Below are 19,078 nucleotides of genomic sequence, written 5' to 3' on the forward strand. Positions count from 1 at the left end.
GCAAGAATGTAGGACGTCCTTGAAGGACGTCAAACATTTCCTAAATTAACAAAGCTTTTGCCATTGTACAGAAATGCCTTGTTTGCTATTATCCACCTGTCGCACGGAACTGACGATTCTGTCAACCAATCAACGGACGGCACATGTAGCTCGAACTTGCCGGCACCCTTTCAAGCGTCTCAGTACCCCAACGGAGGAGTACTGCGAGACGGAAATGCGCCATAGCATTCTCTGCTAACCACATGCTAACAGCATATACAGTCAGGTCACCTGATCCGTGCACCAGTACCAGACGGCCTGGATGGTCAGTCCAAATATCAGGCCTGGCCATGGCGGGTTTCCTGTGACGGCGTCCCTGAAGATGTGGAAGGAGTCGGCGTGGGGCTCGTAGCACTCCGCGCTGATATTACCGGTGATGTTGGGCACGGCCTGCATGTAGAGCCTCTGAAAGTCGTCGTAGGTCCCCACCTCGTTAAATGCTGGGGTGGGAGAGAACAGAGTGGACAGCGGACAGAGTCAGACCACCTGGGTCAGGGATGGGCAACTGGCGGCCCACGGGCCGCATGCGGCCCGCATCCTCACTCAGTGCGGCCCGCATCCTCACTCAGTCAGGCCCGCACATAATAAAAAAAAAGAAAAAAAAAAAGAATAATAATAATTGATCGAGTTACAGAACTCGGTCAAGAAAGATGAGAAGAATTCATAGAATTCGAAGGAAAACCCATGCGTCTAGTTTGCTTTGAAGCGATATCAGTCATTAAAGATATCCACTTAAGTCGCCACTACAACTACTACAACTGCTTGTTGGGTTTGAGTTCATTGAGTTGTTGCACTTAATGTTGGGCCACTGTTTTTCCGTTTTTTGACTTCATTGAATGATGATGTATGTGAGCCCTTTGCACTGATAAAAATACTGACCATTCATGTGGCTGTTTGAGCATGGAAAACATGAAATGAATGTATGTTGGATCAATTAATATACCGTACATAGGTTATGATTCTGGATGATTTTTTAGGTAGTGGCCATCCCCAAAATGCACCAGAATACAGGAAATCATATCTACCAAATTCAAAATTGTGTAGCTTCTCTCAGCTCACGTTTAGTTGAAGTGTGCAGTCATGTGGCCCTCCGATGGTTATGATGAAAAATGTGGCCCTCTTTATCATGAGAGTTGCCCATCCCTGACCTGGGTTGTCCATGCATTTTGTAGAAATGGTAGGGATGGTAGACATGGTAGACATTGTATTTGTAGAGATGGTAGAGATGGTAGACATGGTAGACATGGTAGACATGGTGGAGATGGTAGACATGGTAGAGATGGTAGAGATGGTAGAAATGGTTGAAATGGTAGAGATGGTAGAGATGGTTGAAATGGTAGACATTTTATTTGTAGAGATGGTAGAGATGGTAGAGATGGTAGACATGGTGGAGATGGTAGACATGGTAGAGATGGTAGACATGGTAGACATGGTAGAGATGGTAGAGATGGTAGAGATAGTAGAGATGGTAGAGATATTAGAGATGGGATTGCAGGAGGAGGAGGATGTGAATAATACCAGGATTAGACTTCACGGTATCTTTCACAATAATTTTGAATCCTAAAATGTGACAGGGAAGAGATCCGGGTACGCTACAAGTTGGACAGCCGCACTCAGTGCGGCCCGCATCCTCACTCAGTCAGGCCCGCACATAATAAAAAAAATAATTAAAAAAAAGAATAATAATAATTGATCGAGTTACAGAAAACTCGGTCAAGAACTCGGTCAACAATAATTTTGAATCCTAAAATGTGACAGGGAAGAGATCCGGGTACGCTAGAAGTTGGACAGCCACACTCAGTGCGGCCCGCATCCTCACAATAATTTTGAATCCTAAAATATGACAGGGAAGAGATCCGGGTACGCTACAAGTTGGACAGCCGTGCCGGAATGGAGTAGGACCAGGTGTCAATGCACCGGAGATCAGGGGGGGGGGGTCAATAAGGAAATGATCAAGGTCAATGTCGGACCATTCATAAGTGGTCCCCTTATAAATACACTGGACTACGAACGTTGGGCTGTAAAGGGGTTTCCCGGAGGACACATTGCAAGCTTTTGACCGTCACACTACCCAGGGTACGACAGCCCGATCCCGACTTGCCGGCTTTACGGCGTTCTGTGGCACAGCAAGATTGTCAGCACTGATTTGTGTAGGCTGATCTCGGCACACGGTAAAACCTACCGAAGCCCATGAGAATGAAGGATCCCACCACCATGATGATGGTCTGTAGGGTGTCTGTGTAGATGACTGCGGCCAGGCCCCCTGGAAGACATCACGCCATGTGAAATGATGGATCGATTGACATGTTGTATCCGATCACAGTTAGAGAGTGGATAATTGGACATACAATATATCATGAAATCCATGTTAAAATGACTATTATACTAAATAATAAGTACAACTGTGTTGGATCATATTGGGATCACGTCACAACGACAATTTGGAAAGCAAAGGTCAGGTATTGCATCCTTCAAATGGCCACTCAGTAACGTATAGGTCAGTTGTAGATGCGTTTTTACAGCAGCTGCTGCTTATCGCAGAACACAGGCAATTAACCATAATGTGATAACGAGGCCAAGAGAGTTCCAGCTGAATAAAGGACGCACCAGAGCCATATAATTCATGGAGACTTTACCCTTTTAGTCATGGCGCCATAAGCAAAGAAAAAATGGATAAGCCTTCCTGAGATGGTTTACTTCCAAAACGTCAGGTCTATGTGACTCTCAGGTCAAAAAAATGACACATTATAATAATGATGCCACCACATTGACCACGGAAGAACAAAAGGCAGACCTGTGACTGTGTACAGAGCAGTTATCAGTAGAAGACATATGACAGCCAGGTAGATGTTGAGTCCCAATGCTAGGTTGATGAAGATAGCCCCTGAGAACATGTCTGCCTGGAGGGAAAACACACAAAACAATACTATTCGATTTTCGTTTTTTTTTTTTTTTTTTTTTTTTTTTCGTTTCGCTGGGGAGAGAGGGGTGGGAGAACGACTACTGACATATATGGGCCACCTTCCGTCCGGGTTAATCAAGGTCAGTGATAAGAGTTAGTGCTTGAACTCACAGAGATCTTGGTGAAGACATACAGGAAGAGGGACAGCACAGAGAGGTAGACACGAATGCGCTGGCCTCCAAACCTTTTCTTCAAATACTCTGGCATGGTCACCACCTAAGTGGGCAGCGCGGAGACAAATATTAAGCAGATTTAAAATGTTAGTTGCACAGTTGGGATTACATTGGGATGAATTTGTGTGTTTTCCTTACCCCGGCTTTGATATAGATAGGAACGAAGAGCCATCCTAAAATGACCACCACGACAAGCGCCTGAAACAGTCAAACAACAAACAATATACCAGAATGTTCCATTGACATTAGGTCGATTTAGGAGCTTATATTGGAGTGTAATTTGTTAGATTTTAGACTGCTGCCTGCTAATTTCTGACCAACCAAGACATCTCTTCCCCGGTGGTTTGGGGAAAACATGTTTTCTGTCAACACCTTTGCACATAGCGTTATCATCTGTCTGAGAAACGTAGGGAGGGAGGGAGCAGAGAGAGAGGAGATGTTGTTTGGGTTCTTTATTTAAAAAATAATTCCCTCTTCTGCTCTTTTGCACTCTCTCTTTGCTACTCTCAAATATACCTTAGAACCCCTTTAAAGCCTGATTACATCATCAGTCCTTTACCTTGGGCCACACAGAACTGTCAAACGTATCAGTTAGTGTGAGAGATGACGGATATCAGAGGTGTCAGAGGTTACTACATTTGTGGAGTGTGATAGTGCCGTAATAAGGCACTAAATGTTCAATTAAAATTGGCCACTTACATTCCATTCAAATCCACCGATGGCTATCCCTCCCGCAGCAGCTGTACCGGCGATGCCAACAAAATGGCCGCTGCCGATATTGCTAGCAAAAAGGGATGCTCCAATCTGTGTAGAACGTGTTCAACAATTAATAATATCCATATTTCGTATCAGTTTTCCCCTTTATAATAGGATTGTCGCTCTATTTAACTTATTTTATTATTTAGGTAATTTTAATATAGATAAATATATAAACACACCACACATGCAAAGTAGATTTTCAACCAAAGCATTTGTCTTTACAAATCAATTCACAAATCCTCTTGGTTTTCAAGGGAATAGGAACAACCCAAACAGGAATAACAAATCTGTCCTATTTGTGCTGTCACACATGAAAGTTAATAGAGCTATTTTCAACCATTGCAATTTTAAACAGCATCAGTAGGTCACACCTTAATAGATCAACATGAATGAGCATCAACTGAAGTGCAAATCTCTCTATTTCAGATACTTGGTCAAGTGCTAACATAGAAGCATCTTCAGATTCACTTAAGTTGCAAGGATTGATATTCACACAAGTGCATATGATTGGTGCAGAAACCTACCGGCCACCACACCATGCTGCGTCCAGCCAGGAAGAATCCACCCACTGTGGATCGGTTGGTTCGAACCATAGCCTGCAATCAACATATAGTTAATGTATCTGTACAAATGTCTGTTATTTACTCATAGCTGCTGATTATGTATGTTCATGTTGCTCTGCCTATACATATTTTTTGGGTAATAGGACAGACACTGTACAAGTGATCATTTTTTGCATCCTATACTTTACTTTTTTTTACTTTGAAAACTGAACCTGTCAAACAATATCTGTCAGTGGAGCAAATCATTTGGGTTCCTTAGTCAATTGATTTAAGAGCTCCCGTTAAACTTAATCTTTTTGATTATAGTTTCATGTGTAATTACCAAAGAAGATTAAGAAAATAACAATTCAGCAAGGCTATTTATGTTTTTTATTTATTTATCTTGCACTGATATTGGCCACACTATCGGAAGTAAAAGGAATTTGGTTCTATATCTGGTTAGGGATTAACTATATTGAGTAAAGGATTTTCCAAGGATTCAACAGAACGGTGTGAATGCCACCCTTTATGAGAACAAAAAAACTTACCCATACTCCCACTGCGAGAACAACCAAAAAGTAAATCACGATAACGGATATATCCGCTGCATTGTTGAGAACCACATCATTTTTACTTCTCTGCTGATGATCGCTGCGCAACCAGGAGAATCCAAAATAATCAGCACTCATTTTGTCTCCAGAGTGGTGACACGGAGGGACTGGAGGGTTGGAACATGGTAGCACAGGTAGTCCTACTTATATAGAACACCACGCTGTGCGTGCGTGCGGGCGTGAGCGCGTGCGTGAGCGCGTGCGTGTGCGTGTGTGTGTGCGTGCGTGTGTGTGTGTGTGTTTGTCTGTGTGTGTGTGTGCGTGTGTGTGCGTGTGTGTGTGTGTGTGTGTGTGTGTGTGTGTGTGTGTGTGTGTGTGTGTGTGTGTGTGTGTGTGTGTGTGTGTGTGTGTGTGTGTGTGTGTGGGTGTGTGTGAGCCTCCGTGAGAGAGAGATCAATCCACAAAGGGAGAATGTGTGTGTTAATGCAGAGAGTTTGACAAAAAGAAAAAAAGAGCGACAATAAAGAGGGAGAGTTACAAGTATGTATCCAACACATTCGAGTACCTATAGGAGCTGATTATTTTTCCTTTTCATTTGTTTGTAAATGTGAAGGTGAAAGCTATCAGCAAATAGGCCCATTTATGTTAATAATCAACCCATTAGGGTTAGGTGATGTATGATGTTAAATCAGCAGGTGCTCTCATAAAATAATCCTATCAAAACTGCCTAGGCCCACACGATGACAGTGCTGAATTCAGTTGCACTTGTTTTCTTTTTTGTTTGATTTATTTTAAATGCATGCAAACACAAAACATTTGGCCCATAAATTAACCAATTTGAGAACTTTTTACATTGCTAACCCAAACTGCACAAGAATGAGTTGTGAATAATGTAAATATATATGTAATAACTTCTTAGAAAAATCCTTTATAATTCTCTGGGAATCAAAAAAAAACGTGTTTATTTTAAAGGCACCGTACGCCTCTAGGTGTGGATCTGTTAATCATTACTGTGCGCCTTCGTTAAAGGACGCAAATCATTCATATGTTGTAGCCTTGCGCTGTGGTAGAATTAACAAAGATGGTAATGTATAGCCTACAACCCGTTTTATTGTCCCTCTTAAAATTATATGAAAAGTGATCTTCATGAGTTATCTCATAAATAAATAAAATACTGAATTTCCTTTACTGCGTCATGAAATAGCAACGAGCAACCGCTGGGGGGCCCTGGGTAATGCTGCTCAGGAAATGCTATTGCGTAATCGTGCATGGATGTTACTTAGGTGGGTGGATGGCTACCTGTTAGAAAAATGTCTAAAATCTATCTATGATAGGAGTATGTCTAGGTACAAAATGAAAAGTGTGTCCATTTGCTGCAACAGATACTTGGAACCTCTTACAGTTTTTCTCAGTCGCTTTGGTACATTTCCCAGATCAGAATTGAAATTTGCAAAACAGTAAGTGCATTTCTCAAAACAATTTGTACAAATAGCAAAACACCATGGATTTCATGCAAAAGCAAGTCTCTTGCTCAAAATCCTTAGTTTGTTTCTCAAAAGTAAATATCTCTGTCAATGAACATGTCAGTGCCATCAAAATGACAAGTCCTTGTGTCATTGTGTACGGATAAGACAGTCAAATTGCTTAGTCATGTTGTCAATATAGCAGTGTACTCTGGAGGGATGTTCTGATGTAAACCATGGCTTAAGTTTTGAAGACAATTATTGTAAATTGTAAGTTACACCTTAGTGTATGTGGGAGATTGATTGCAAGAGACTGGACACGATTCACATTTACGCTTTGACTGTTTGTACTGTAATTTTTTGACAGACCATGTCATTGCTAGAAATGTGAACATAGGAAAATCTCCTTAGGGTAAACTGTACATGCATTGCTGTAGGAATTACAGTGCAGTCATCCTACACCTCCTGACGTTCCTGTCTGTTGGGCCACAAATTCTCAGACAATGTAACATTGTGTTGTGCTCCAGCTATATATATACTGTATACTTGCCAGTTCATGGTTCAGGAGATGCAGCTTTGAGCTACTCCAGTAAACTGGTTGATCGTTGGTTGATCTAACACTTCACACATTTCCCTTCTTTAGAGAAAGTCAAGATTCACCTGTCCTGAATTGGTAAATTCAGGACAGATTTAGAAAAAAAAAAGCCTAATGGAAATGTATAGAAATATGCTTAACATATGACAACTTGTTCAACCATTTTTTGGATGTAATAACTTATGCAATGAACTAATGCCTAAATGTTGTGGGGGTGAGACTATTCAAGAGACCCATTACAATACATTTTGATCAACATGACATAAGCAATTGATAATGTAGGAAAGAGCAGAGAATTGTACATAATCATTTGCATGAATGTACCAAAGCATTTGCAACTTGTTCAAAGAAATGAGAAACGTTTTTTTTGATGTGCACAAACGACACAATGATGGCAAGATTGAACAGGTAGTTTTGAGAATCTCAATTCTGATCTGAGAAATGTACCAAAGCGAGAAAAACTGTCAACAGCGAAGAGATCAAGTTATTAAAGGTTTTGCATGGATATTAATGATTCTAGTGCCGGTCCTAAACAGCATATAGCAGCTTATGTGTACATTCACGTTTAGGTGTGAAGAGGTGTCAAACGTCAGACACTGGCCTGGTTTTTCAACAGATTACTTGATCATAACTGCCAGATTTCCTTATGGGCTGGAGCGTAAGGGTTAGGTTAAAAGAAATGCGAGACCACATATTTAACAGTGTTTGGAGTTTATTTCATTTAAAAAAAAAAAAAGTGACAATTGTAAGCAACACCTTTGCAATCCTTTAAGTGAAACAGCACAGGAACATGGAAAGTTAGTAGACCAGAGACCCGACACAAACTCCCACACAGAAGGTACAGGTGGTTCCAGAAGCAGAGCACCTAAATGCGTCACCACGGTTTACATTGTAGTTTAAAAACATACAACAAAACATTCCTTTTCTTTTGCATTACAGACGTAAACTCAGGACTGACGATATCCGCACGGAACATCTGATGACCAGCTCGACCTGAATATCGACTTAACTTGTTTTGAGCAACATTAAGACTTTTTTTTTGCTAAACCACTTTAGAACAGACGTAGGATTCTAGAAGGTGAGGGATTCTAGAACAGACAGGATTCTAGAAGGTAAGGGGTTCTAGAACAGAAGAAAATAAAGCACTAAACAAGAAACACGGAATGTAAAAATAAATTAGAGGCCACTGTGACTTTTTGATGGAAGGAGCGACGAGCAACGGCATTATTTTCACTCCGAAACCAAGAAATTATTCAAAATCCTCAGGTTCAGGCCGCATTAGAAACAGAATAGACTTTTCTGTGAAAAGGTTCCCTGAATTCTGATGTGGACTAAATCTGGGAAAAGCCACCCCCCCCCCCCCCATAATCAGATACATATTTAATTAACTCCATTCGGTAAACACGCCCCACATTCACAATTACACGTACCACTTTACAGTATGGATTATACTACGCCTGATTTTTTATTTCCTTTCTTAATGCATTAACCATGATTACAAATAGGAGCCCTGTGTAAAATAGACTAGCTTCTGTTTCTCCATGGGGGCGGGGCTAGTCTGTCCCAAGGTGGTTCTGATGCGAGTTTGAAGAGACACATAATTCCTTTGCTGCATTCCAAATAAATCAGAACGGTGACCATTCTGATTTAGAAATTTAAATGGCACAACAAAAAAATAATGGAGGTGAAACATTGCAAAGAACTAAGAAAAAAAAGTTAGCAAGAGGGATATGGGGCGGGAATAGGTAAATCGCTATTCTAACTAGAGAGCTACCCGGCGTGCGGAGAGCCACCGACCGACCGCGGAGCCTCAGTTGTTGGCCTCGCCTCCCTCGCTGTCCTGCTGGTCGCTGGTCCACAGGGTCAGGTTGTCCCGGAGCAGCTGCATGATGAGCGTGGAGTCCTTATAGGAGTCCTCGTTCAGATTGTCCAGCTGACCGATGGCGTCGTCGAACGCCTCCTTGGCCAGCTTGCAGGCCTGCTCCGGCGCGTTCTGGATCTCATAGTAGAAGACGGAGAAGTTGAGGGCCAGGCCCAGGCGGATGGGGTGGGTGGCCGGCATGCTCTTGCTGATCTCGTGGGCGTCTTTGTAGGCGCCCTCGGAGGCCTCCACGGCGGCCTTCTTCTCGCTGGTGGCCACCTCGGCCAGGTAGCGGAAGTAGTCGCCCTTCATTTTCAGGTAGAACACCTTGCTCTCCAGCTGGTCTTCGCCGCAGCTCTTGATCAGGTACTCGTCGAGCAGGGAGAGCACTTCCTGGCACCGGGAATCCAGCTCCTTCTCGATCGTCTCCCGGTAGGCCCGCACCAGTTCCAGCTTCTTCTCGTTGCCGTCGGTAACGGCCCGCTGCTCGATGCTGGAGGTGACACGCCAGGACGAGCGCCGCGCGCCCACCACGTTCTTGTAGGCCACGGACAGAAGGTTCCTGTCGTCATTACTCAGAGGCTCATTCAGCTCTGTGACCTGAAATATAATACATACAAAGTAATTTATATTTATTACATACGCATTTGGTGCATACACCAAATAATACAGAAAGCCTACTAGACATGGGATTTTTTGGGGGTTTCTGTTCCATCTTGAATGGTTGCCCCAGTATTTCCAGGTTAGTGAAGGGCCCCTCCCCTATGTGGCCCTAAACGTGGAGAGAAACCTGTCTCTCAACTGCAGTTGGGAGTTACCCGCATGCCTGCGGCCTCTCCGTGCATCGACCCTGCAGGGCGGCTCCACTACGCCCTACTACGCTTGTCAGGACACTCATTGTTTGCTAGCAGGCTAGCTGTAGCAGCTAGCGTTAGCTTGCACTAAATCCAAAAATGTACACGTATATTCATAAACTTAAAAATATATATTTTTACAAAATCCATAAAGTATGCGTAAATAACCAGAAGATTATGGTAACATTTAAATTGTTTACCGATTAATACACATACTGGTTAGATTCATGTCTTAGAATAGAGAGGTCTTTGACTGCACCCGTATTGTTTGACGAGCGGGCTAGCAGCTAGCAGCTAGCAGTTTGCTGCATTGACCAGCTGGCAGACAAAGCCAAGTGTTGGACGAAGCTAACGTTACTGCTAACGTGAGGATGCTACCGCTAACGTCAGGATGCTACTGCTAACGTCAGGATGCTAGCATTAGAAGACAGAATCGGGGCGTCACATGTATCTTTAATTCAACACCAGGACTGCTGGCTGCAGGTCATGAGGCCGGGACACATTATCTCATCATATCCACACTGTCAAGACGCACTGCTTCGGCGGTTCTCGGCGGATCGCACCTGCTTCATCGCTGCGGCCATGTCGTCGTAGCGCTCCGCCTGCTCGGCAAGACGGGCTCTCTGGATCAGCTGCTCCCGGTCCGCCATTCTGCTGCTGCTGCTGCTGCTGGGCAGAAGATCTGTTCTCCAAGCTGCTGGTGGTGGTGCTGCGATGAGGGCTGGGTCCGACCAATAGCTCGGATTCCGTGATGCGTGGATTAATGACGTATAGATTGGCCTTGTGGGACACCGTACTTTGCGTGCAGTGGTTCTTATTCGACGCCTTACCCGGGTTGTCTAGGTCACCTCTCGACGACGCCGAGCAGTCAGTGCGGCTTCCAACCGCTCGTGATACGGGTTGTACGGTGCTGCGAGCGTCCTGTCAGTTCGGTCTGACTGCTGAAGGGAGGCGGACCGCGGAGAGGGCTGCTACTATTTCAGGGTGACGTCACTTTCTAAAAATAGCCACCCTCGCTGCGGTTTCGCACCTGCGCACTGCTGTCTTGCTGCATTTTTTTTGTTGCAGTATCCGGATGCGCCGTGCAAACGCGTGGCCTTGATATCCACTCAATACACTTAATACCATTATTTAATTCCGTATCCGAGGTACACGCAGCGTTTGTCGTTTCTCAACGTATAAAGGAACGATGTAATCCTAAATGTAAACTCGTACCGTATCTCCGGGGATTACATAGAATCATCTGGAGGTCAGAAATGCGTACGTAGTTAAACGCGTCAATAGGCATTTTAAATCGTTATTAAAAACTCGGCTGCACCAACTTGTCAATGAAATGGCCAGTCTGCTGCTTTTGTCACGTACACATTATCCTGTTATACGAATGAGAAAAGTCATTGGATCGTCATATTGGCCTATGCAGGATTATGTTTTAATTTATTGCGTCTCCAAATTACGAGTGATTTGCAAGCTCTTAATTTGGTAAAAGACCAATCCCAGTGTATAGTCAGACTTTGGATGTAATCATGGCATCTGCATCATTTTGTATTAATAGCTTTATATTTTTATTATAAGATTGTTAAAATAGCTTATTATGATTGACTGCATATTGTTTAAATGTTAAGGTAGACATTATTTGTTAAGTCAGTTGTACAGGTTTATTACAACTCATGTTTATGTGCTGCTAGCTTGATGGCATACTCTAATATAAACCGGTTGTTATTTTGAATAATGTTACCCCGTTATAGCCTTGCTGGATATCATTCGATCAGGGTAATATTGGCAACAAGGCCAATGCATATGAAGAGCCATCCCTCTTTTCTAGCAAACTTTCTTTAGATCTACCACTTTCCAAAATACTTTTCCAGGCCAGCCAGGAGACATTAACTTTCCACGACCTACAGGGTCACTCTGATCCCTGTAGGCTGTGCCTGACTTGTCTGCAGGTTCGCGGTCCGTGGAGCGGACCCTAACTGCATCAACTAGCTGCTTTCAATCGCAAGAGGAGCTCTGCTTTACTGAGTCATCCTCTCTTACCCATAGTCAGCACAACGGACAGAGGAAACTCATGTATCCACAAAAGACTTGTATCCACAATCGCCTGATTCCGGTTACGTTTTGAGTCACAAAACCTGTGACTCAAAGGTGCGAAATGTCGCTGCTGCTTGATGAATCCCCCCTCACCTCCGCACTCTTTGCTTTCACTTCAGAATTGATGTGGATTGCTTTTTCATTCTGTTGTGATGCATGTCATTTCAGTGTTTGCCCACTGGCCACTACTGCACTCCTCCAATAAGGGTGAAGGTGGGTAGCCTAGGCCCTGCTATAAAGATCCACTTGACCTGGGGTTAAGCCGTCGTTTGCCTGGAGGAAAACAGCCTCACTGCCTTGGAAGCACACCCTCATTCTGATGGCCTCACATTCAGCGGCCAAGCATTCCGGACTTGTGTTGGAGAACCAGTCGGATGGAAAGAAGATAACATCATCCAGACAGCAAATAGTTGACAGCCTCATGTCCTCACGCCAGACCCTCCCTGGACCTTGCCCGTGCGTTGATATCCTGTCAATGAATATCAACCGAAGGGGAGACAATGTACTGCCTTCGCCAACACTTCCTCTGCTTACTTTTCTCTAAATGTCCAGTCTGAAGTCCCAGCAGCGCCATACCATTAATTTATTAACTAACAACCAACCTGGAATATCTTGCCTGTCTAGCACACCTGTGATGTACAGACCAGTTGGATTGGTCAGAAGCGGGCTAAAGTGAAAATTGTCCCATATAGAGGCAGACGCAGTCCACTAGAACCAGTTGTTCTTCCAAAGCTTTTACTCTCACTAATAGCTGGTGGAAGGCTTGGCCATTTCTCACAAATTATTCTCTAATAATGGCTCATAAATCCACATTAGCACATTTAATATTAATAATATATAATAGCTTGTAATCTTGCCTACAGCACCTTTAACAATGTGTGTGTGTGTGTGTGTGTGTGTGTGTGTGTGTGTGTGTGTGTGTGTGTGTGTGTGTGTGTGTGTGTGTGTGTGTGTGTGTGTGTGTGTGTGTGTGTGTGTGTGTGTGTGTGTGTGTTTACTGTATATACATATATATGTGTATATATTTATTCTTACATGCAGCACCATTAATAATACTAGTGTATATTAATATAATAGCTCTTAAATCTTATACCAACAGCACCTTTAAAGGTTGAGGTAAACTAATTAATTATTACATTCAGTCACATATGCACTGAACATAACATAATGTAAACAATGGGCCATGATTTGAAATCATAGCCCTATAGGAGAAATAAGGGAAGCAAAGTCTATAAATCCACCCTAGATTGTAGTCTCCAGTCTTTTTAATTTGCCTCATTACTTACCTATATATTGTTGATGCTTGACACGTTCAATTTGACCAGATGAAGGCTCCTTTGAGCTCTCCTTATATAACGAGGTGGAGCTGGGTTGGACAGCCATGATGTAGACAGGCAGCGAAATGGGCAGCTATTGAACTGGTCTCGTTTCCTAAATGGGAGCAATCAATATTTGCCTTAATGACAATCAATACAATGGCATGACGCAAGTGCCTTAATTGGATTATCTCTTGGAAGTGGCAATAAAAGTGTATTTCTATTTATCTTTTCTGCATACATAATCATCAGAACTAAGGCATTTTATACTCAACATATTTTTCTGTGGTGGAGCTAAGCAATTACCGGGACACGGCCTCCCCCTTTGGCCTTTATGTGGTACTGCAAGCTGATGCTTCAATATTTAAATGAAGAAATCAAAGCCACAACATATACCCAGGACATAATCACATACAAGCATAACATGAACATAGTAATTACATGTTACAAAAAAACAATATTAATCATATTTGCAGTGTGTATTTTTAGTGTCAGGTATCTGCATGATGAAAATCATTTCAAAACAGCCCTGACCCCCGTTACACAAATCTATGGTTACTTTGTCCATATTACAGTCGATTGTTGCTATTGCTTAGTCAAAATAATAAATACAATATATTTTAAACTGTAAAATAACCCTTGACATGTTTGAGTAAACAGCCATTATCCAGTTGAATTCAACAGTGTGAAGAAGAGTGCTCATGCAGCAGGAGATTGATCGTCTACATTGCATTACTTTATGAAAGTATTAACCCATTATATACATAGCTACATGTCTTGGTTGAATTCTTTTTGTTTACTCTTTAGCTCCATATTATTAGTTAAACCTTCATATTTAGGGCCAGGGGGTGAAACCATGTTAAATATGGTTAGTTATAGATTAAATCTTTGTGACTTCACTTTAATGTGATCCTTTTTTTAATGTAGTTTACTGTAATAATTTCTGTGGGATGTTAACAATGGCGTCTTGTGTCATAAACCCGCTGGGAAGAGATGAGTCAGTCAATCAGTGTGAAAACAAAGCTCTCTTTCTTTCTCTTTTCTATCATCTACAAATCCTGACGCACTCTGTTTCCTAGGGGACGGACTGTTTATCAATGTTTAATGCAAAATTTCACCCTTTTGCATACTTTGCTTATAATCCGCTTCCCACGATCAAAAAGAGAAGTAAAAAGGGAATTCTGAATGTTGAGTCCCATTGTGTGGTCGGACCATCCATGCACAAGCATTGAGTTTGCCCGTTGCTTGCCCAATAACTCTTCTTAAAGACGCATGGTGTGTAGGTTTTAGTGGCACATAGCGGTGTACTGAATACTCCTCCAAAGCACCTTTATAACATGATAGGCATATAGACGACATTAAATAGTCTGCGCTTGCTTTCGTTATCCACATCTAATAGTAGTTTAATATAACACATTTGTATTATACAAATAATATTAATATAGAACAACCAGAATCTAGCACAACCATTTGAACATGGAGCGGAACTTGGCCGAACCATATTAATTTGAACTGGAGGACACCGAACCAGAACAGCTGCAAAGCTACAGGGCGTGGCCACGTGGTCTGACCAATGGGAGCGTGGCTTACTGCTGCAGGTATGGGAAATGCTTCCTGCTAAAATAACTAGCAAATATCTAAAGTTATATTTTATTGGCTATGATCAGACTACACGAATGTAATAGCATTGTATATGATGGTTAAATATTGGGCCAAAACTGCTTAATGGGTGAAATATTGTGCAAAAAAATATATTGCATGTTGTATTTTTTTAAAGGGACTCTGTGAAATATTTTAAGTCATTTATTACCTAAATTCAACGTATTCATTCATAAATAAGTCCTCATTGGTGTAAAATTATCTCTGCCAAAAATCTCACTTATCCTCCTGAGCGAAGAATAATTAATATGTAGTTACATAGGACGGGTAAGCTTCATGGAGGCTTCCATGTTCTTCCGGTCTATGAACTGCCGAGAGGGACAAAAAGCACTACGTGGTACAGGAAATGCAAACGCGTTTTCACTCTGAGCCAGCGTGAATGATGACTGAAATAATTCACTATCTTGCTCGGGGAGTAATTACTCATGCATCATTAGCTTACACTAATGATTCAATGCAGTTTGAAATTTGATTGAATTAACGAACCTCATCACTCGAATGACTCGATGAGGTAGTATTGGATGTCATGACACAGCTTCTTGGCACATACTGCCCACCGTCGTTTTTCTAATAGCGAGCACTATTAGTTTGAATGCAATATACAATTGTACCACTAGATGGGAGTAATTTTTACACAGTGTTCCTTTAAATAGACACTGGCCACAATGAACTCAGATGTAATGCCAGCTTGTGCCCGCATGGGGTAGGTAGAGTCTCTTTCATCAAGCCGTCCACACAGCCTGCAGAGGGCCTGTGTGCGTGTCGCTCTCTCTTTATCATCGATCCACGCTTAATGTGGAACTGTAGTGAGGGTGGATGCTCCACCCATCTCGCGTTGTTTCCGATTTTTTTGGTCACGTTATGATCAGGAATTTATGTATCTTTTTATATTCTTATAATATTTCTGGGGTGCATAGGTCATTATAGTCATTATAATCATTATAGATCAAAACAGTTTTCCACAGAAATTATATACTAGCATGGGCTCATATGCAAAGCTGCCTCATTGTGGGTAGGACCAAAATGGCATGTAAATGAAAGCCAAGTGTATGAGATCATTCATTAGTTAGCTCAGGCCATCTTGATTATTGGACGCAAAGCTACATTCAAAAGGAGAAAAGAATAAATGTTCTTGATCACAAGACAATACAAAAGAAGACATTTACTTTTCAATCATTGTGAATATAATATGATTAATGAATTTAGCTTTGAAGTATCAATATGTAAGCTATCTTTTTCTATCGCTCCCCTCCTCTCATATTATAATTAGAATTGATGTATATCATTGGCTTATTGCACATGGACTACTATTGCTAGGTTTGCTATGAATATTATTAGGATATATGGTCCAAATTAAAAAGCATTACTTTATATTCCTCATACGTACATGTAATAGTTTGGCTAAGAATTAATAAAAAAAAAAAAACACAAAATCAAATTTTATTTCAATCCAGTGTAAAATGTCTTGGGTTAGGGTAAGGTGGGTGATAAGTCTAAATCAAAATGTCACATGGCTATTCTTAAGGGTGCCTTATCGGTGTCAGACCAACACATGTTTGCAAACAAGGCTAACCAGGCTAACTTATAGCCAACATAAGACACTGCATCTCTTTGTTTATTCTTCAATGTTGACCATAATTTAACTGATTTCCAGATTTTAAAGATTGTACATGAACAATGAGAAGAGCATTCAGACACTGGGATAGTTGATAAAGTCGTTTTTCTCTTTGTACCCAGCTCTGCCACATGACGGTCACAAGACGCAACTATAGCAGATGCCAGGCTGCTCTCTGCAGGGACATTTATTTATGTCCACCGCTCAAAGGGTTGCTTCCGTAACTCTCTTCCTCAGAAGCATGACAAAAGCAGCTCTCACTACTCCTGCATGTCATCGTGCCCTCAATAGGGTGGAAGGTACACATTTAGGAGACACAAAAATGTGTACCTTTGGGCCCTAGACCTTCGGGTCCTATACCCTAGTGTCCTGCACCTTAGTGTCCTATACCTTAGTGTCCTATACCTTAGTGTCCTAACACCTTAGTGTCCTATACCTTAGTGTCCTATACCTTAGTGTCTTACACCTCAGTGTCCTATACCTTAGTGTCCTATACCGTAGTGTCCTTTACCTTAGTGTCCTATACCGTAGTGTCCTATACCTTAGTGTCCTATACCGTAGTGTCCTTTACCTTAGTGACCTATACCGTAGTGTCCTATACCTTAGTGTCCTATACCGTAGTGTTCTGCACCTTAGTGTCCTATACTGTAGTGTCCTATACCGTAGTGTCCTATACCGTAGTGTCCTACACCTTTGTGTCCAATATCTTAGTGTCCTATACCTTAGTGTCCTATACCTTAGTGTCCTATACCGTAGCGTCCTATACCTTAGTGTCCTACACGTAGTGTCCTATACCGTAGTGTCCTATACCTTAGTGTCCTACACCTTAGTGTCCTACACCTTAGTGTCCTATACCTTAGTGTCCTACACCTTAGTGTCCTATACCTTAGTGTCCTATACCTCAGTGTCCTACACCTTAGTGTCCTATACCTTTGTTGCCTTTACCATAGGTCCCTATACCTAAGGGCTCTGTACCGTAGTGTCCTATACCTAAGGGCCATATACCGTAGTGTCCTATACCGTAGTGTCCTTTACCTTTGTGTCCAATACCCTAATGCACCATAAAAGAGGTGTACAACCATAGGCTGTGTTTGAACTGGCTCACTGCCCTCATTCCCTCAGCCCTCCAAATACCTGGCCGTGCCTTGATATCTTGAATCAAGGGGATTTGGCAATAAGCCAGATTTCCCAAAATGCAGTACTGAACAATGGCTCTCATGGGATGTCAGTGGGATTGATGGTCCCAGATTAAGCTTCCTGGTTCATCTTCCTTGTCGGTCTTCCTGGTGGGTCTTCCTGGTGGGTCTTCCTGGTGGGTCTTCCTGGTGGTACTTCCTGTTGGGTCTTCCTGGTGGGTCTTCCTGGTGGATGCCCCTGTTGGTGGTCCCTGGTGGTGGTTCCTGGCGGTCCTACCTTGTTGGGTCTTCCTGGTGGGTCTTCCTGGTGGGTCTTCCTGGTGGATCTTCCTGGTGGGTCTTCCTGGTGGGTCTTTCTGGTGGGTCTTCCTGGTGGATGCCCCTGTTGGTGGTCCCTGATGGTGGTCCCTTGCGGTCCTACCTTGTGGATCTTCCTGTTTGAATGAGGGAACTTGTGAACCAATGTGAACAGAGTGAGTGAGCCTGGAAGGGGTTTCCTGAGTGGTCATCTCAGGGCAAACGGTTTCTGCTGTAATTGGAGTGGGATCTGTACGCTGCTCTAAAGTGTTTGTCACTCCATAACACATAAGCAAAGTTCATTCAGGAGAAATTTAATTGCATACTTTATGCGGTCATTACGTTCACTCTAGTGTTTTTTTTTGTGTGGCAACAGACTCTTTTCTTTTTTTCTCATGATGGATTGAGACAGCAGAGACACCAGTGATTCAGAACAGTGTGTTCCCTGCCACACTCTTTTCTAGAGAAACATTAAGACTTGATGCAGGATAATAATGAGAGGAGAAGTAACAGAGATGAGTAGCTCCTTTGGGTTTAGACTATGTGTGTTGGCATGGACTTTAGGAGACGTGGCAAGAATCCCCCCACTCCAGCAACAGGAAAGCCCATCTTTCACCAAAACACAACATGTAAAACACAATACAATTTGCATAAGTTGTTTTATTTATGGTTATTGTCCTCTTTATATTTCTTTGAATTGGTTGTTGTTGTTCTTGTTCTTGTTGTTGTTCTTGTTCTTGTTGTTGTTCTTGTTCTTTTTGTTGAAGTGGACCTCCGGTGAAGTGAGAGAAGAAGCTTGAAGCCCTCATAGCTGAGTTGTTGCACATTATCCTTTTAGAAAGAAAAGTTACGTGAGAAGGAACTTTCTTTCCTCCTCCTATAGCTCTCTCTCTCTCTTTCTTTCTCTCTCTCTCTCTCTCTCTCTCTCTCTCTCTCTCTCTCTCTCTCTCTCTCTCTCTCTCTCTCTCTCTCTCTCTCTCTCTCTCTCTCTTTCTCTCTCTCTCTCTCTCTCTCTCTCTCTCTCTCTCTCTCTCTCTCTCTCTCTCTCTCTCTCTCTCTCTCTCTCTCTTTCTTTCTCTCTCTCTCTCTCTCTCTCTCTCTCTCTTCTCTCTCTCTCTCTCTCTCTCTCTCTCTCTCTCTCTCTCTCTCTCTCTCTCTCTCTCTCTCT

General features: G+C 42.5%; 2 protein-coding genes across 2 annotated transcripts in view; both read right to left on the reverse strand.

The window, feature by feature from the left end:
* Positions 1–5,188, reverse strand: part of slc5a1 (solute carrier family 5 member 1) — a 10,951-nt gene extending 5,763 nt beyond the window's left edge. The window contains exons 1-8 of the mRNA XM_056587840.1: positions 5,024–5,188; positions 4,458–4,529; positions 3,874–3,978; positions 3,313–3,372; positions 3,113–3,217; positions 2,834–2,939; positions 2,222–2,302; positions 271–479 (exon numbers count right to left, since the gene is read on the reverse strand). Of these exons, the coding sequence (XP_056443815.1) occupies positions 271–479; positions 2,222–2,302; positions 2,834–2,939; positions 3,113–3,217; positions 3,313–3,372; positions 3,874–3,978; positions 4,458–4,529; positions 5,024–5,164 (879 nt within the window). The 5' untranslated portion in view covers positions 5,165–5,188. The remainder of the gene's footprint in view (positions 1–270; positions 480–2,221; positions 2,303–2,833; positions 2,940–3,112; positions 3,218–3,312; positions 3,373–3,873; positions 3,979–4,457; positions 4,530–5,023) is intronic.
* Positions 5,189–7,778: 2,590 nt separating this feature from the next.
* Positions 7,779–10,869, reverse strand: ywhah (tyrosine 3-monooxygenase/tryptophan 5-monooxygenase activation protein, eta polypeptide). Its single transcript, XM_056588863.1, has 2 exons — positions 10,363–10,869; positions 7,779–9,545 (listed from the first exon to the last, which is right to left on the reverse strand). The coding sequence occupies exons 1-2, from the start codon at positions 10,447–10,449 to the stop codon at positions 8,895–8,897; spliced, it is 738 nt and encodes a 245-aa protein (XP_056444838.1). The 5' UTR covers positions 10,450–10,869; the 3' UTR covers positions 7,779–8,894.
* Positions 10,870–19,078: the final 8,209 nt, after the last annotated feature.

Source organism: Gadus chalcogrammus, chromosome 4, assembly GCF_026213295.1.
Source record: "Gadus chalcogrammus isolate NIFS_2021 chromosome 4, NIFS_Gcha_1.0, whole genome shotgun sequence".
In the NCBI taxonomy this organism is placed as follows: Eukaryota; Metazoa; Chordata; class Actinopteri; order Gadiformes; family Gadidae; genus Gadus; species Gadus chalcogrammus.